Genomic DNA, 20,007 nt, shown 5'->3' on the forward strand with positions numbered 1-20,007 from the left:
ACACAGAAACACTGAATGTCCGAGTGATGAAATGTTTATTTCAATATAAATATAATATATTTTCACATTGCTTCCGTCCCCAACATTATTTGGAGAACGCTGCGCCGATTTTATTCTCATTATCATAAAAACTATACAACATGGAAAATATAGACGCCTAAAATGTTTCTACAAATTCACTATATACAGTATAAAAAAGAAAATAAATGTATTTCTTACAATGAGTTCTGTATGTAAATGTAAAGTTAGATTGTCGGGTGTGTAAAGTTAAAAAACTACAGCGCGATCTGTAAAACTTTTACTCTGGTTTTGTCTTTGGTCTTTTTTTGAGTGTTTTTTCTTCTGGCGATGATCTTGGTTCAGATCTAGAACCTGGTTTCTGGATCTGGATCCTGTGGGTAAAAACAAGGACTTTTAGACAAAAAATATCATAAATATATTGTAAAATTAGTGTCAATATATCGTACAAATATTGTAAATATAACGTAAAATATTGTAAAATATAAAATATTGTAAATATATCCTAAAAATATTGTAAAAATATCGTAAAAATGATGTAAATATATCGTAAAGTGTCACATTTTGACAAAAATGTGGATTAAAGAAATTAACAAAATTAAAATCATGCTGGTAAAAAATAATATGGGCATCTTTATACGTCACCAGAGAACGTGTGTGTGTGTGTGTGTGTGTGTGTGTGTGTGTATATATATATATATATATATGTATGTGTGTGTGTGTGTGTGTGTGTGTGTAAAGCATCACAAATCGTTTTAACACGTTTAATACGTTTTGTTTTGCAACACTCCTCCTTCACCTTTTCACACTAATTCATGGGTTCATATTGAGTTATTAATTAGCATTATATATGTGTATTATAACTAATTAATGACGTACGTTTCTGCCTCGGCCCCTCAAGCTGCCTCCCGGGTGATGAACTGTGACCGTCGTGATGATCTGCAGAACAACACGAGGATTTCAGTTTTCTGTGTTTAACCTCAGCATTAACATTTTCCTCTCTGTGTCTTCTTCACCTTGTCGAAGTCGGACTTGGTCTCGGCCGAGCCGGGGTGTTTCTCCAGGACGTGCAGCATGGCGTCGTGCGGCGTCAGGAAGAACATGGACGGCTGAACCTCGTCGTCGAAGAAGCAGCAGTCGTGAAGTTTCTCCAGGATGTAAGCTGTTAACAAATAAACTATTAGTAACTAAACTATTTTTGTGTTTTTTTTCTATAGAGTTAAAGATAAACGAAGGAACTGGCCGGAAACTCATTGAATTAATGTTTTTAATTATTTTCTACCTGTAGGATGAGCCAGTTTTAATAAAGCCACTTTAAAACTTTCTTATTGACGAGTGCGTTGGATAAGATTTTTCTGCTTGTTTGACGTCTCTGAGCCACCGTACATCACCTCAAACATCATTTACAATGGCATCAAATGAACTTAAACGATGCTAATGATGACATTAGCTTCATGCTAATTAATCAGCCCTGTTTGGGACTAGAGTCATCCATCAAATTGTGAATTTTGGCAATGAATATAATAATAAAACGCATCAGGTTGCTGTGCGATTTTATCAGATGACGGATAGAAAATTAAAAAAATAAGAATTTAAGAAACACTTCACACACACTGGCTGTTAGGGCGTCTCCATTTTGCTAATATAGCAGAAAAACAAAAACATTTTTTAAAGCGACGCAAACAAAATCTTTAAATAGAGTAATTTTACACTTACGATCACAAGCCACAATGTAGACCTCAACTTCAACGCGGATCAGCTCCTTCAGCATCTGCAGAAAACAAAAAGATGATTTAAAACAGTCGGATATATGAAAATAACTTCTCCTGTCGCTGCAGTGGATGAACTCGTCACCGTTTTGAGTCCCTTCAGGGCCGAGATGTCCAGGAAGGAGACGGCGGCGAAGTCCAGGATCAGGCTGTGGAGGTCGACTCGGGGGACCACGATGTCGCCGGGAAGCTCGGCGCTCCAGTCGATCCGGGCGGGAAGGTCGCTGAAGTCGGTCGGCAGGTCCAGGTCCTCCGTGTTGCTCTCGTCCCCAGAATCCTTGATGGGTCCGTACGAGGCCTTCAGGAAGCCTTTCTGTAAACGGTAAAACACACATATTCAGATTTATTGTGTAAAAAGGGTGAAACAAGGTCCTAGTCGGTACTTACATCCTTCCACTGGAGGTCTCCCTTCTTCAGAAGTTTCCGGAGCATCCTCAGCGCCTTGTTTCTCTTCCTCAACACTCTCAGCGGGTTGAACCCAACCTGATGTGAAAGAATCGGACTAAATTAGTAAAAAAAAGAGTTGGGTTTTTCGTAGTCTGTCGCTGCCAGTTGCACTCACAGCTTCCACCAGCTTGGTCCTGAAGAAGTCGATGTTGGCGAAGAAGAGCGGCGACGGTATCCTGAAGATCTTCACTCCCTCCGGCTCGTAGATCTGCAGAGAGTCGTCAGCTTTAAGGCCGACTTACAGCTAAAATCAAGGTAAAGTAAAACCAGATTCTTATCATCTCTCTGGAGCTCCCTTGAAGCTACTATGGAACCACTTTGAAGGACCAGTATGTAGGATTTAGTACATTAGACGTCTAGTGGTGAGTTTTCAGATTGCACCCAACTGGAAAAATATATATTTTTGGCATTGTATGTTTTTTTTTTGGCATTGTAGGACTCAGCACAGATAGGGGCCCACATGTCGGTGGTTTTGGTTGGAGAGGGGAGCAATAGCAATTCTTTCATAGGACCAAAAAATATCTAGACATGGTATCGAGTTTATTTTAATATTTTTTTGGTTCTGGCTCTCTTTTTCCACGACCATGGCCAACGAAAACTTTTTGAATCGTGGTTCCAGAACGACTCCATCGCTGTGGCAACGGTGATGTCACGGCTCCACTTGGCACATGCGTATTACGTATGTTTTTTTTTATCAGCGAGATCGTTTGCCGTGTAAACGTAGTCCAACTCTCTGCCAAGTCATGGATATAAAAATGTTCACTGAGTGTAAAAGAAAAATCACACTCTAATTTACTTTATTTCATTTTTTGTTGTGAGAAAAAAATATTCTAAAATAACTATAATAGTCTAAGGAACGGTTGAGATCGGTGATCGATTGCTTTTGCCTTACGTGTTTTTCCAGTAGTTTTGCACGCGGCACTTTCACTTTGGCCTTGAAGCTAACAACCTGTCATCATTTCTCTATATTTACAGGTAAGAGAGGCGTTTTAATGTGTTTAACTTGGTGAAGATGGTTTTTTATGGTACAATAAACACGCGGATGGTAAAATATCTGTGTCAAAAATAGCTGTTTTTTTAGCGTCTCAAGCAAAACTGTAAATGAGCTAATACTATGTCAACGTTAGCGGTAGCGCACTTAAAAAAGGCCTAAAACTGGTAACAAAGGCAAACTCAACCTCATGTGTTATACAGAGGGACAGGAAGAGAGTCAGTACGTAGTATATGAGCGGGATAAGTGGATAAATTATTCAGTTTATGCTAGTTTAATGAAAACAGGGAGAACGCGCTGTGCGCAAGCGCGACGCCTTCTCTGTCCTACCGTAAATCACCCAGTATATGCGCAACAGCACACGCGCATTAGGCTACAGTAAACAAAGATGCGGTGAAAGATATTGACCATTGGCGGTAATGTGTAAACAAAGGCTCCCTCCTTACAAAACCACATTCAACCACAGATTTTATGGTTACATTTTCAGTGTTGATGTGTTACGGTTTAAGGAATGTAGTGTTAATGTTTAGGTGCATGACTAATATATCCATCCATCCATCCATCCATTTTCCTCCGCTTATCTGGGACCGGGTCGCGGGGGCAGCTGCCTGAGCAGGGACGCCCAGACTTCCCTCTCCCCAGACACTTCCCCCAGCTCCTCCGGGAGGACCCCAAGGCGTTCCCAGGCCAGCCGGGTGACATAGTCACTCCAGCGTGTCCTGGGTCTTCCTCGGGGTCTCCTCCCGGTGGGGCATGCCTGGACTAATATATGTGACTTAAAATGAGTTACAGAAGGCACACACTTACATCAGTATAATCCTTTCTGTCTTTGTAGATGTCAGTTCCCCGGATGTTGGCCTGCACGCTGCAGCGAGGGCTGAACAGAGAGGAAAAACATCAATAAAACACATCATCTGTTCAGGAAACAGTTCAGCCTTTCCATTTATCAAACAGAAACTTACAACTGAGCTCTGAGGACGACACTGAGCAGCTCCACACCGAGGCCTGCAGCCAATCCCAGATCTAGACCCAGCAAGATGGCTGCAAGGCAGGTGCCTATCCACACCACCTGATGGTAGGGAAACATGTTTGACTTCATCTTTGGTCACCAAAATGACCAAAATAAAGCTTCAAACCGTTTTGTGAGAACTCACACAGTCCGGTTTGTCCCTCCTCCACAGGTACGGGACGTCTCTGAACTGCATCAGCATGCCCTTCAGGTTGACGATGACCACAGCTCCCAGCACGGACTGGTGGAGAGTAAAGTCAGAGGTGACGTTTCAGCCTCAGGGAGCTTGACTCTTATAAGTGAGTCTCATCTGAGGTTTACCTTCGGGAGCGGCTCCAGCAGGAATCCAACGGCCAGCGTCACGATCATCACGATGATGGCCGACAGCAAACCGGCTACCTGAAAAAACGACAACAGGTGTGTTGAACCGCAGTCATGACGAAGGTTAGCTTGGTGCTTTGGACTTTTCTGAAGTTCAGGTGTATAAAAAAAACTGGGATCCACAGAAAAGAAACAATAACTTAAAAATTGGTTCCCTTTGCTGCAACGTGTTGCTTTATTGCACCTGATATAAAATACAAGTCTGTTTTATTCCACTATTCAGTTATAAACCACATGAGATAATTGAGTAGTGGAATATCATACTTATCCCCTGTGTGACCACTAGAGGGTGTTGTTGATTAGAAGTTTTATTGGTCCCTCATTGTGACGTTAATGTAAATGTGAATCCTCACGTTTTTACATACATAGATTAGATGAAACTCTTTACAATTAGAAAGGTAAAATCATAATGAAGTTAAAATACCACATTTATTAATAAGAATACTATATTGACAGGTAAAAAGTCCTGCTTTTCAAAATCAAAGTATTAAACCTTTTATAAAATAAAACTTTTCAGAGGCTAGCTGTTTCCCCCTGTTTCCAGTCTTTGTGCTAAGCTAAGCTAATCAACTCCTGGTCCAAGTTAACGTCATGTTAGTTAGATCTGGTCCTCAAACGTGGTTAGAATAAAGGTTCGGCTTGAAGAATAAAGAAACATTGTTTGTATTAAATCACCTGAGTCTTGCCGCCTGTGCTCTCCTGCACGGCGCTCCTGGAAAGCGCCGTACTGGCAGCGAAAGCCTTGAAGGAAGCTCCAAAGATGTTGCTGGCTCCGAAAGCTATCAGCTCCTACGGGGGGAAAAAAACGTCTCATTATTTAAAAACCCGTCACTTCAACTTTGACATCGTGGTCAGGATGTCATACCTGGTTCCCATCGATGGTGTAATCGTGTTTCACAGAGTAGACTTTCGCCACCGAGAAGGCGACGGCGAACCCCACGATGGCCATGGGAAACGCCTCCATCGCCGTCTCCTGGAAGATGTGCAGGTTCGGTGCCATCGGAGCCTCGTACCTGAGAACACGCGAGATGTTTCTGTGGTCGCATTTTTAAGTATCTAGGTCGTCAAGTTCACGGCAAAAAGAAGAAGCGAGGTTTCATTTGGTTGACACGTGTCACTCCAATTGTGATGGGTGTAACCGCACAGATAAATCACTTCTTCTTCTTTTTACGCCCCTTATTATCTTTATATGGCCCATAAACTCCTCTGACAGATAGTGAGAGACCCAGAAAAACACATTTGCAAATGTAAAAATTCTCCTGAAGCAAGTTGCAGCAAAGGAAAGGGAGAGTTTTATTCATGTAGTCCTTAAAGTAACAGAGTAATAGTTAGTTTTGCTATCATTTGTCTTTATTCTTTCATGCTGTAAATCTTATTTATCTAATGTCAAATGTCATTTTTAAAAGCTTAGAGCTTCCTAAACACAATTCTACATCATTAGGCGTGATAGATGACATCACAGCATTGCTAATAACGAAACATGAAAAAACGTTCCTTAGCCGGCTCTCGTGCAAAATGTCTCACCCTTTTGGAATATGGCCGACGACCTCGATGCCGTATTTCGTCTTGAAGTCAAACCCGTAGGAAACTCCACATGCGATGACGGTCTGGAGGAGAAAATGACAGAAGTCGTCAGGCCCGACTCACAGGATTAATTTCAAAATCAACTCCCGGTTTCACAGAACCGACGGGAATGCTTTCTTTCAAGAGTCGTAAATGATCTCATAAATCCAGATGAATGATTATAGACGGCACTCCTGAGCAACAGAATTAGTGTCCTCATTATTCCTGTTTATGTGAGGATGAAGTTGTGCAACGTTGCTCACATCGACTGTTTATAAGAAGTGGACGATAAATGCAACAACAAAGATGAAAACCTTATTTTCTAAACAAACAAGTAATAGACTTCTATACAACCAGAGAGGAGTCGCCCCCTGGTGGCCAGCAGAGAGAAGTAGGACCATTTTCTCATAGACTTCTATACAACCAGAGAGGAGTCGCCCCCTGGTGGCCAGCAGAGAGAAGTAGGACCATTTTCTCATAGACTTCTATACAACCAGAGAGGAGTCGCCCCCTGGTGGCCAGCAGAGAGAAGTAGGACCATTTTCTCATAGACTTCTATACAACCAGAGAGGAGTCGCCCCCTGGTGGCCAGCAGAGAGAAGTAGGACCATTTTCTCATAGACTTCTATACAACCAGAGAGGAGTCGCCCCCTGGTGGCCAGCAGAGAGAAGTAGGACCATTTTCTCACAGACTTCAATACAACCAGAGAGGAGTCGCCCCCTGGTGGCCAGCAGAGAGAAGTAGGACCATTTTCTCATAGACTTCTATACAACCAGAGAGGAGTCGCCCCCTGGTGGCCAGCAGAGAGAAGTAGGACCATTTTCTCATAGACTTCTATACAACCAGAGAGGAGTCGCCCCCTGGTGGCCAGCAGAGAGAAGTAGGACCATTTTCTCATAGACTTCTATACAACCAGAGAGGAGTCGCCCCCTGGTGGCCAGCAGAGAGAAGTAGGACCATTTTCTCATAGACTTCTATACAACCAGAGAGGAGTCGCCCCCTGGTGGCCAGCAGGGAGAAGTAGGACCATTTTCTCATAGACTTCTATACAACCAGAGAGGAGTCGCCCCCTGGTGGCCAGCAGAGAGAAGTAGGACCATTTTCTCATAGACTTCTATACAACCAGAGAGGAGTCGCCCCCTGGTGGCCAGCAGAGAGAACTAGGACCATTTTCTCATAGACTTCTATACAACCAGAGAGGAGTCGCCCCCTGGTGGCCAGCAGAGAGAAGTAGGACCATTTTCTCATAGACTTCTATACAACCAGAGAGGAGTTGCCCCCTGGTGGCCAGCAGGGAGAAGTATAGTTTTAGGCACTTTTCTGTGCGGCTGCTCACCATGATGACCTCTATGGGGATGGGCACCGGCAGCTTGGATTTAAATCTGTCATTCAGCTCCTTGACGATGAACACCACCACCATGATCACCAGGGAGATCACCACGTCACACACGTTAGTGGAGGTGATCTTATTGAAGATGATCTCCAGGGTCTGAAAAAGACAAAAAAAATAAAAAGAATGAACCCACGTACACCCCCCGGACCGTGAGCTGCAGCAAAGAACATCTCTTACATAAATGAGGGAGAGCGGACCGCTGATGCCCGGCACCGTCAGCCCCAACACGAACTTGAGCTGGGAGACCAGGATGTGGACGGCGGCCGCCGTGGTGAAGCCGGACACCAGGGTGTCGGACAGGTACATGACGACGAAGCCCACCTGCATGACGCCCATCGCCAGCTGGAGGAGACGGAGAGGTCAGACACAGATACTAAAGATGACCATTATTTATTATTTTGTAGGATAGATAAAGTTGACGTGTCGGTGTGTCACCTGCATGATGCCGGCGAGGAAGCTCACGGAAGACGCCACCAACACTCTCTGCTCGTCTCTGGTGAGGCCCTCGAACCCCGTGATGTTGAAGGCCGGTCCCTCGTCTGGGACCAGCCTGGTGACCACGGCGCCGATCATCAGACACAAGACCGGGAACGGACCTGCGATGAGAGAGAAGGCAGGTGAGCTGAGAAGTAGCCTCGTGAGAGCAGCCGTCGACCATCCCATGAATGTCCGTACCCACTGAGATGTGTCTGGAGGTTCCCAGGAAGAAGTACGTGACGACGGGGAAGAAGGCGGCGAAGAGTCCGTACCAGGGAGGCAACGAGGCCAGCAGACAGTAGGCCAGACCTGCCGCACCAACACATGCAGGGATTCAACACCATCGCAGTACCACGATCGAAGTATTCCCCCCTACTGGCTGCTTTTCTTGGGAGGCTGAATCTGAATCATTATTTTCATAACTCCCCTCAAATGCATTAAAACTGAAGTACTGAGCCTGTTTTGAAAGAACAGATATTTGTTTTTTTTAAAGTAAAATACAGATACCTGAAGATTCTAGTTCAGTACAGTAATGAAGTATTTGTACCTGTAAAACTGGCATGAGATTAAAATATATCGCCTCAGTAAAAATATAACATAACATTTTTGACAGTAAAAAGAGGATAATTACCAAATATTATAAATCTTAATAAATAATTTATTCTGAAATTATGTTTTCTCCATACATGCTAAATAAACCAGAATTAAATGAGAGCAATAAAAATCCGACCGACACAAAAATATGATATAATGCCTCAAAATAAAAGCCCAGAGCTGCTGATAGATAGCCGTGTTATCATTTAAAACAACTCCACCCGAGGAGAGGTTATCATTTATTATCACAAGTGTTATTGATGATTGTACTACTTATGAAGGCAAACAAACATGTACAACAAGGATTTCCTGAAGCTTCTGACTCACATTTTCACCGTATTTGTTTTCTTGTTGACTTTACTCATCATCCTCAGAGGTGAGATTTTACATTTAAAGTCCTTTTTTTCTATTAAAACCACGAATGATGCAGGAATCCTTCAGGCAAATCAGTAACGAGAACCTAAAGATCGCCTTCCGGAGGAATGCTGGTTCAGCTTCTACCGATACCAGGAGTGAGTGATTGAAGATGCGTCTCCTCCCTTCGCTGAGGTCATGGGAATGAAGCCACTGAGAGCTTTGAACCTTTTCATCTTCATTTCACGGCATCAACAGGCATCTGTACTCGTTCTCAGAGTCCCAGTTAACGTCGGCGACACGCGACGTCTGCAGCCGTCGTTTATTTGTTCATTTGTCGAGTGCAATAACCATAAAGTGCAATTACATAAAAATACTTATGACACAGTGTTCTTGCTGAGATGGAGAATCCATCCAGGTTTTATGTGACTACAGGTTTCCGATATAGTCAGAGGAGGGAAGTATTTAAGTACAAATACTGAGATTTACTTTTCCTCCCTACATGTTAAAACAATACTTTCTAATCCTCACATTTTCATAAACAGGCTTGTTACTTTAGTTTTAATGCATTTGAGGGGAATTATCTTTTTTTATTTCTTATTAATACAATGTGAGATTCAGTTAGTCTTGTAAAAAAAAACAGTAGAAAAGTCCTTCAAAGTGAAACTTTTAAGAGTTTTAAGCATATTTTGATGATTATCGGGATAAAATATTGTGAGTCGCAGTAATATTGGTCGGGATAATCCTGACAGAAAATGTACAAATGTTGAATTTTCAGGTATCTTATCTTACTAACATACTTATAACTACGTTATAATTATCTATTTTTTTAATTATTAATAAATTTCAGACCCGTTTTACTTTTACTTGAGTGAAGAAGTGGTACTACTACGTTTACCAGAGTACTGTTGAACACAAGTATCTGTACTTCTACTTCAGTCCAGAACTCTGGATAGAGTCTCATCTGTGATCTTTTGTCTACCTTGCAGGACGGCCACCAGTCCGGTGCTGACGCCCGACACGATGTCACTGAGCAGCCACTCTTTGATCCGGTAGATCTTCATCCAGCCGATGACCGGCAGCAGCGACAGCGCCGCGTTCTTGGCTCGTTTGGCGTCACATCTGGAAAAAAAAAAAAAAAAAAGGCAGAAAGTCCTCGTTAAGTACAATAAAGTGATGCTTCACCATCTCTGGAGCTCCAGGTATGTTCACTGCATGAAAACAGACTAAAAGAGTGTAAAGTATTCGGTTAAAAGGCGACTACTTCATACTTAAAGTATCACCAAGTACATTGTAAGTGATAAATAGCCTAATTGGCACAGAGGAGACACAAATAAAGGCATGTTAGATGGTATTTGGCGAGTGTGAAGGCAGGGAAAGCAAGAAGTAAGTAAACGTGGGGAGTTCTTTCACTTTCTTCCAACAGAAATAGCAAATGTGTCAAGAAACAAAGGTTTGACTTCAATTTGGACTTTTAAAAACTGAGCCGAAAGTAAAACAAAATGTAGATTATCATACTGTACGAAACGTGGGTTGTGAATTATATATATATATATATATATATATATATATATATATATATATATATATATATATATATATACATAGAGAGAGAGACTGAAGAAACAACCCAGAAACTAAACAACTTAAAGTCAAACGAGTTCCTTACGTGAAGCAGTCCTTGAGGTGGTCCAGCGTGGTCTTGCGGCGCCTGCAGACCTTCTCGTGGTTCTCGGCGAAGGACTCCTCCGAGTACAGCGGCCTGGTCACCGCGTACTGCTTGGCTCCCGGTCGCATCATCTCGCCGTTCTGCCGCCCGGAGCGCCGCTGCTTTCCCCTCTACGTGGCTCTGGGGTCCGTTAATCACATTAAGGTCAGCGGGGAGAGAGAGAGGCTCCTGCGTTGCCTTTGAACACCACTCATCAAATAACATTAACGGCAAACACCAAAGGTCCAGACTCCCAGAGAGCCAGGTCACTGTCCTGGAGGGAAACATACATTTACTTTTGTTCACAGCTTGTCCCGCTCACCTGATGGACTCCTAAACGTGTCTCAAATCCAAACGTGCCACCTGTCTTCTTCTTCTTCCTCCTCCTCCGGCTCCGGGAGACCAACTGGGACCTCAGACGGCTTTGCCATCAATAAATGCCACCTCCGCCGCTTATCACGACTGTAATTATTAACCGCAAATTATGATGAAGTCCCCTGTTTCGCACAGCTTCTGGACGCTTATCCTTGACCATTGTTCTTCGCTGATATCTAACCTGCAACTTTCAGCAGGGGAGACTTTTCCTCCCCTCAATATGGAAGATATTGCACCAATGCGTCAGGATAAGAGGGAGGATGTGGACGTGGACAGGACAGGGCAGGTCATTGTTATGAAGTGGAAATCAAGTAGCTTTTCAGGACGGGAAACGCCGCTAAAAAGGTCGGCTGCGAGCGCTCGCCGTATGGTAAAAATAGTCTGATGGGATTGTTGGAGGAGGAAATAAAAAACAAACTTGCTAAAAGTAAAAAGTTGCGTTGTGAGTTTCTCCAGCGTGTGATAAGACACACTGATACTCTGAATATCAGATGAAAGTCACGTTTGTTTTTCTCTTCCTGCCTTTCCTCCTCGTCACATAAAAATAAACATGTATATGTACAGTATATATATCCATCAGTGTACATACATACAGTACATGTACATGTTTGTCTTACTTATCATACTGTCTTTTTTCACCCTTTTTCGGATTGAACAGGGAGGAGAAGAGAATGTCCTTCAACAGCAACCAACCTGATAAGAGACCAGAAACACTGTGTGTGTGTGTGTGTGTGTGTGTGTGTGTGTGTGTGTGTGTGTGTGTGTGTGTGTGTGTGTGTGTGTGAGTGTGAGTGTGAGTGTGAGTGTGAGTGTGTGTGTGTGTGTGTGTGTGTGTGTGTGAGACCTGACGTTGGTGATTAATTGTGAATGAAAGCGTGTTTTTTGTTTTTTTGTTTCATGTTTTGACTGATTTTTTCTCCGGCTCACACAAATGACAATAGAGCGTTCTGATTGGAGGTGTCGATCAGGTGGTTTCGGCCTTTGTTCCATCAAACCACGGTCACTGATAAATTACCGATATAATGATTGATATCTGATGAATGAACAATGAGCGCCAAGGTCAAACACTTTCCACTTGGTGTGCATTTATTGCCATTGATTAAAAAAAAGACAACCTACCTAAATATCTTTAACATTTAAATAGTTTTATTCATTCTTAAAGTTCTATTATTTTACTTTCTCTTTTTATTAATTTATATTATTTACTCATCACTGTTTTCATCAATGTTTCTTATTGGTGTTATTGGTTAGGATTTCTTTTTGTCTTTTTTATTATTTTTTCCCAGTTATTTTGTAAACAAAGTCTCTACCTCGATGTATTTCAGTGTTATAGGTATTTAAATATCATTTATATTTACAATAAAGGTTGAATTCCAACTACTTGACATTTTTAATGTTAATGTTTTTGTTCTTTGTGTTGTAAAAAAAATAAACATTTCATAACTAGAATATCTATCTATAAATCTGCTGTCCTATACTTTTTCCACAAATATCTGTAATTAAAATAAATGTGACGTTAATTGTTTCCTCCACTTATCAGGCTTCCTGAATGCTAACATTCATTTGTTCATTTGCAGATGGTCAGATGTGATTCTGTTCACGTGAGCCCTCGGAGAGGAGAGAGGTTGTGCTTTCGGAGGCCGAGGAGAGGCTCAAGAAACATCCCTTCAGCAGCACAGTGTCCTGGAGTGTCCTGGATTGTCCTGGATTGTCCTGGACTCTCCTGGACTCTCCTGCTGCTGTGAACAGGATGTGGGTCCTCCGATGGAGGAGGCGTGAAGTCAGGGAAGTAATCTGCTTCAGGTTGTAACACTGATCTGCTCTGATAGTCGTACAGACATACAATATGTGAAAGGGTGAAACCGAGGCATTTGGGAATTGTAGTCCTACAGGGAAATACAGAAAACGAAAGAGACACAAACATGTAACGACTCCAAAGCTTTAATCCATTTTTACACATGAAGAATACATTTTTTCGTATTTGTTTTAATTAAAATCTTTAACATTCTATTGTATTCCAAACAGACGTAGAAACCAGCGTTGTTTTGAGCCGATAAAACTCGGATAAACAAATGCATTCAATACATTTTCTGTGCATTTTCTTGCCTTAATGGACCTTTTTAATAAAACAAAGACTAATGTAAATAATTAATGTTAAAAGCAGATGACATTTAAGGTAACGCTCACATGGAAAATAACTGATCTGATATCTGAGTATTAACAACACTTATCGCTCTGTTGTGTGCTGTTATCTCTCCTGAGAGGAGGCTGGGACGTTCACTCACATTGATTTGTTTTGATTCGATGGAAAACTTAAGAGAGAGAAGTTTAAGGGAACCACAAATGGTACGATATGAAACCCAGATGTGAGTCAGGAAGTCCATCCCAAAAAAGTAATGCTCCCTTCGAGTAAGTCCAATAAAATGTTTGCGTTCGGTTGAACACGATTTCCCGCAAACTGAGACACATGTAAGGTGTTTTTTTACGGCGCAGACTTTAAACCCACCTCGGGCAATAAATAGAGGCCAAGATTGTGTACGGAGATAACGGACGCAATCAAAGATTAATGACTGATAATGAAGATTATAATGAAGTTTGGCTGTAAACTTCCTGTTCCTGTGTGTGTGTGTGTGTGTGTGTGTGTGTGTGTGTGTGTGTGTGTGTGTGTGTGTGTGTGTGTGTGTGTGTGTGTGTGTGTGTGTGTGTGTGTGTGTGTGTGTGTGTGTGTGTGTGTGTGTGTACAGTACAGAACAAACATACAACAGTTAGAAATAGTTTCACACATCAGGGTAAAGTTATGTTAAAGTTAGAAACCCCCAGTGAAGTTTATTTTCAAATTATCATCCAATAATGTAAATACTGAAAAGTCCGGATTACAGAAGAATGTGTATAAAAACTAAAGAGAGACAGGAAGCCTCCTCGTAGATGATGCACCCTTAAAATAATTCGTCACCATAGAAACAGTTGTGTGAACCAAGTTTACTTTCATATTGATCAAAAGTATTAATGTTCAGCATCCGTTCAAAGTGAGACTTCACTGTCTCAGTCGTTAATAACAGGCTGAATTTGGCTGAATCTCCATGTTAAGTTTATTAAAACCAATTGCTTCCTGCCTCCAGCTTCATATTGAATGAACAGATAATGAACAGACAATCGTTGACTTTTCTTCTGCTAATGTCAGAACGACTCTCTCCTGAAGGATGGGAGAGAACTCCCAGACCAACGCTGGAGTGTTTTCTCCCCCTCGGGGTCGTGGTGCCTTCAGGCGTCCGGTGGCTCCGTCAGAGGGAGGAACCCAAGTGTTTATGCCTCCGGCCGCGGCCGCCTGATGAGCCGACCTCAACCCGAGGTGAGTGGTGTCCCGTGTTTATTCCTTTCTTCCTCGACTCACGCTGAAAGGAAACCGACATCGAGTTCGTGCCGTGAAGACTTATTTTAACCTGAGCTTATAAATAGACACAGATGTGTTTCCATGGCAGAATTAAAACGGTGCCGCGTTTATCAACAATATTCAACATACAACCAGATTGTGAAAGGCAGGTTGGTGCGTGAGGATGGTTTGTTTGTTCTCTTTGTCTGCGTGAGCGTGAGGTGTCAACGAGGGCAAAACCAGCAATGTCCTCTCAAGCAACGGGAAGCTCCAGGTTTTATGGGAAATGTGGTTTAAATTTTAACAAAAAAAGATCAATAAAGAGAGAAAGGCACGGGGGGGGAATAAGGGATGTGACCCCAGCTTCTCGTATTCCCGTCACTCATTTTCATCACTCTGGTCGTCATGCCAACGTGTGTCGACGCCGTTGAGTTAATGTTCATGCACCAGGTGTTTCCAGGTGTGTTTCCAGTAACATTATCAACAGAACCTGAAGAGGTCACAGCCTTGACGATGATGTGTGTACTGAAAAGAGCATGCTAACCAGCTAGCCTCGGCCTGTCCTGTCCTGTAGTATCGCTTACTGCCTCTAGAGGCGATAGAGAGTCAACATCCATGTGCGTTTTGATCGTTTGTATATAAGATTAAATCCAAAGTGGCAGAAATGAGAAAATACTCCGAAACATTCAGCAGTTTTAACTACATTTAGATGAATTTGAAACACGATAAAGTGATACATCTCCTATCATCTAGTATTCCTGAAAGCTTGCAGATTGACTGGGCTTCTATTTCCAAACAAAGAAAACAACGCCTCTCCAACACTTTGGTTTTATGATGAGCTTTTGAAAACATGTGATTCAGATCAGGCACATTTTATAGACTTGGGTGCTATCAATCCGAGGCAAGAGTCAATGGTACTAAACCATAAAATCATATCTGTGACACAGACGCCGCCTACCTCGGGATGGCATTTAACCAGCATGTGTACGAAATGTCTGCGATTAGAAAGATAGATGGAATACATCACATTTCAAATAAGCATAAAGCCGCCTAAACATACACATGAAAGCAGTGAGGACTGAAGCCTTAACGTGTCCACACTGATCTGTCCTGTATCTCCCCCTTGAGAACTCATTTATCACCTCCGCAGGGTCTCAACATCAGTGTGTTGTTTTCTACTGAAACAAAACTGGACTGCAACAAAGTTAAGACAGCAAAGTGAGTTTAAATAAAAGAGATTGGACAGGAGATCAACAAAGCCTTACAACTTCACATACATATACATATTTCTGAGTGATGCAATTGAAATAAAACGTCGGTGACCAGTAGGACCTGATTGATAGACCTTTCTGCATACTTTAATTGTGTTTTCGCTGTTATTCAGGTTTCTATTGCGAGCTGTTCGGCGGGTTCCCACCGGATGTTTTTGGAGGATTAAGGAAAGTCAAAAACAGCATTAATTTGAATGAGTTCTGAACATGTGGAGAATAAATCATCATTGCTGCCGTAAAAAATGTATTTATTGCTCCTTGTATCACAAGTGGGCGAACATTGTTGTCATGATGGGATTTCCCAGCGTCTTTTTGGCCTTCAGCCTGATGACCACTTCCTGCTCCCTCCAGATGGAAGGTCCATACGTCCATTTTCTTTCGCTTTATCCGAGGCAGCGAGCTTAAGAGGGCATTCCAGATGTCCATATTCCCAGCTTTCCCACTCTTCCCGGGGAATCCAGAGGTTTTCCAAGGCCAAATCCATCCTGTCTACCCCAGGGGGAGGAGTCCAGGAGTTATCCTGGTCAGATCCACCTCAGCTGGCTCCTTTTTGACGCAAAGGAGCATCGGATCTACTCTGAGTTCTCTCCCGATGTCTGAGATTTCACCATATCGCTATGGTTGAACCCTGCCACCCTACAGAGGAAGCTCATTTCAGCCGCTTGTATCCACAATCTCATTCTTTGCGTCACTACCAGAAAACCTGTGACCATAGCTGAGGGTTTGAAGTTGCATGAACTGGTAAATCAAGACCTTTGTATTCAAGCTCACCTCCCTTTTCTCCAAAACGATCCGGTACAACGATCCGGTACAACAATCCGGTACAACGATCCGGTACAAGAATCCGGTACAACGATCCGGTACAACGCCCGCACTGAACCGCATATTCATCTCCCGCTCCTCCCTCATGAACTCGCCACAGAAGGGAGAACTGCAGATACAATGCAACTATGCTTGTTCCCTGTAAAATCCCTGGCAACCAGGAGAAGCTCCAACGTATTCTGGTCAGCAGGAAACTGTCGGAAAAAGTGCAAGCGAAACTCCAAAAGGCAGCGGCGCAGCGGCGTCCTCCGCCTCGCCAAAGAAACTCTAAATAAATAAATTAAAATGTAATTGAATTAAACAATACTTGAACCATGGAGGTAGCGACTCTTCACTTTCCTGAAGGAGCCAACAGAACCACTTCATCTGCAAAGAGCAAATAAGGCCATTCTCAGGTCCCCAAAACCGGACGCTGTCCTCCCAGCACCTCAAGATCGTGTCCATGAAAATCAAAAACAGGATCGGTGACAAAAGACAAACCCCGGCAGAGGCCGAAGCCGACAGGAAACGTTTTTAACTTGTGCGTGAGTACACGGGCACAACTCTCGCTTTGCTCATACAAGGACCGGATATTGCCACAGTACCCTCCACGGGACTTTCCCAGGGGGGGCACGGATGTAAGCCTTCTCCCAGTCCTGTAGACTGGATGGGGCGAACTCCCATGACCCCTCCACCTAACCTGCAAGGGTAAAGAGCTGGTCCACAGCCAGGACAGAATCCGCATGGCTCCTCCTGGATCTGAGATGGGAGGTGTTATGAATTACTTAAAACTCGTGTCTTAATCACTTACCACCCCATGTTGTTTCTTCAGTTTGCATTAATTCCTCCATGTTTCTGTGGCAGACCTTAAAGCCTCAGTATGGCGCCAGCATTATCCGGGTAAACGCACTTCCTGTTCCTATTCCTTGCTTTGATTTTTTTATTTTTTTTATTATGTTGACCTTATTTCATTGTCATCACCGCTAAGTAATTTAGCAGACACGGACAAACATATGCTGCCAGAAGTAACAATGGTGGGTCTGGTCCTTTGAATTTAACGGCTATAAAATGTACAGATGTGGTGTTAAAGAAGTTTGGTCCCCTTTTATTTTTTTGTTATATAACTTAATTACTGTTATGGAGGCATTAATATGAACTATATTTTAATGTCATAGCTCCTAAAGAGGGATTACTAAATACCCGGTTTCATTTGATTTTATTGAAAGTGATGCATCATACTACTGATCATACAGTTGGTTCTGTATGTCAAATCTAAATTAGAATATTAATTATTTCTTACTACTATTAACAAATCCATATCTCTAAAATGTAATGTAGTGGATGTAGTCATGGTGACGTCATCCGTTGGTTTGTGGACTACGGTTATGAAGCCAAGAGGTTTAGTATTTTGGCCATCACCAGTGAAGGAAGTGACCATATTAGGACTGAGGAGGTGGATCTGACAAACACAAGCGGCAGAGCGGCACCCTTACTGGATCTGGATCCATGTGGATTCTGGTGTCACAGCTAAGTGTTAAAGTCATCTTAGTAGCTAACTAGCATTGGTAGCGTGGTAGTGACCTGTCAATCAGCAGGTAAGCCCCGCCCCCTAAAGCATCCCCTGCTTTCTGGTCTGGTGGACTCTAAATGGACCATAATGTACTAAATGAACATCATGCTGGATTGAAGAAGACTTGAAACTAGAGATTGAGACCATAAACTCATGTTTACAATGTTTACTGAGATAATACATCAAGAGAGAAGTAGGACCATTTTCTCATAGACTTCTATACAACCAGAGAGGAGTCGCCCCCTGGTGGCCAGCAGAGAGAAGTAGGACCATTTTCTCATAGACTTCTATACAACCAGAGAGGAGTCGCCCCCTGGTGGCCAGCAGAGAGAAGTAGGACCATTTTCTCATAGACTTCTACACAACCAGAGAGGAGTCGCCCCCTGGTGGCCAGCAGAGAGAAGTAGGACCATTTTCTCATAGACTTCTACACAACCAGAGAGGAGTCGCCCCCTGGTGGCCAGCAGAGAGAAGTAGGACCATTTTCTCATAGACTTCTATACAACCAGAGAGGAGTCGCCCCCTGGTGGCCATCAGAGAGAAGTAGGACCATTTTCTCATAGACTTCTACACAACCAGAGAGGAGTCGCCCCCTGGTGGCCAGCAGAGAGAAGTAGGACCATTTTCTCATAGACTTCTATACAACCAGAGAGGAGTCGCCCCCTGGTGGCCAGCCGGGAGAATGACAGTGGAAAGTACTATTGGATTCACTTTTCTGAATTGGAGGTTGCGCCCGGATTTATTGCTACCACCAGGAACATTTATTTTATTCTCCAGCATCGTGGTGTTTGTGTTCACAGCAGCCTTGCTCACTTCAGTTTAAGTTACAGTTATTACCGTTTCTTTTTTTTTTTTTTAAAGTACCTTCACTTTTGTTTTTTTAACAACGGAGGCAAAGTTCAACAACTCTGTCGTACTGTCGGTTTATCACCGAGGTCACTGACACCATCCAGCAAACAGATTCACTGCAGTCATTCACTTTTAAACTATCGACCGATGACAGCAGTTACAGTAGCAGTTTTTAATATTTAATTACAGTTCAGAAAGGGTGGAGCAGTGTACAGTGAGACACAATATACTATGTTGAATCTGCTGAGATGGCAAACAGTAAACTAAAAACAAACTATAAGCTATTGAGAGAATTTTCAAATTAAAAGCCGTTTCACATCAAATCAGTTGTTGCTTTATTTACTTTATTTTTTCATGCTTTCCCAATAAATATCACACAAAAAACACACAACCTGACACGATGGAAACATTTTGAACAGTTTAACTGTCAGTTATCTTCATTCTTCACACTCTAAAATCAGTCACTGGGTTTGTTTTTTGACTGTGGCTAAACTACAGTAACTCTTTGACTGTTTGCGCCCTCTAATGGAGTTAAACTGTTACTACAGGAAGACAGATGCATCTCAAGAATGTAAGCAGTACGAATACGACCTTATTTTATTTTTTCAGTTATATGGATGATCGGTTAAAAATAATTAAAAAAATAAGTTGTTTCCAAACAAAATGTAAATAAAGTTGTTCCAGTGTGTTTCAGTATATTTTGATGATTATCGGGATAATATATTGTGAATCGCAGTTATATTGATCGGGACAATCCTGACAGAAAATGTACAAATGTTGAATATTAAGGTATGTTATCTTACTTGTTATAATTATCTATTTATATCATCTAGATTTTTTAATAATTAATACATTTCAGTGCCTGTACTTTTACACTTTTACTTGAGTAAAGAAGTTGAATCAGTACTTCTACCTTTTCCTGGGTACTTTTGAACACAAGTATTTGTACTTCTACTTGAGTACAAGATGTCTGTACTTTTGACACCTCTGCTTATGAATAATTATTAAAGTCTGAAACCATGCACTTATAATGAGATACATGGTGTGACGTTTTCTGACATCATCA

At 42.3% G+C, this 20,007-nt stretch overlaps 2 protein-coding genes across 2 annotated transcripts in view; both read right to left on the reverse strand.

The window, feature by feature from the left end:
- Positions 1-20,007, reverse strand: part of pmpcb (peptidase, mitochondrial processing subunit beta) — a 49,642-nt gene that overhangs the window by 30 nt on the left and 29,605 nt on the right. The window lies entirely within an intron of this gene.
- On the reverse strand, positions 73-11,177 carry LOC311031827 (chloride anion exchanger-like). The gene is made up of 21 exons (XM_084038347.1): positions 11,028-11,177; positions 10,667-10,846; positions 9,980-10,119; positions 8,248-8,358; positions 8,008-8,168; positions 7,750-7,914; positions 7,516-7,668; positions 6,140-6,222; positions 5,481-5,628; positions 5,291-5,404; positions 4,556-4,633; positions 4,380-4,475; positions 4,188-4,294; positions 4,033-4,102; positions 2,350-2,442; positions 2,175-2,270; positions 1,873-2,100; positions 1,735-1,789; positions 1,035-1,180; positions 898-957; positions 73-392 (listed from the first exon to the last, which is right to left on the reverse strand). The coding sequence occupies exons 2-21, from the start codon at positions 10,795-10,797 to the stop codon at positions 366-368; spliced, it is 2,262 nt and encodes a 753-aa protein (XP_083894473.1). The 5' UTR covers positions 10,798-10,846; positions 11,028-11,177; the 3' UTR covers positions 73-365.

Source organism: Eutrigla gurnardus (genome assembly GCF_963514095.1).
Source record: "Eutrigla gurnardus genome assembly, chromosome: 21".
Lineage (NCBI taxonomy): Eukaryota > Metazoa > Chordata > Actinopteri > Perciformes > Triglidae > Eutrigla > Eutrigla gurnardus.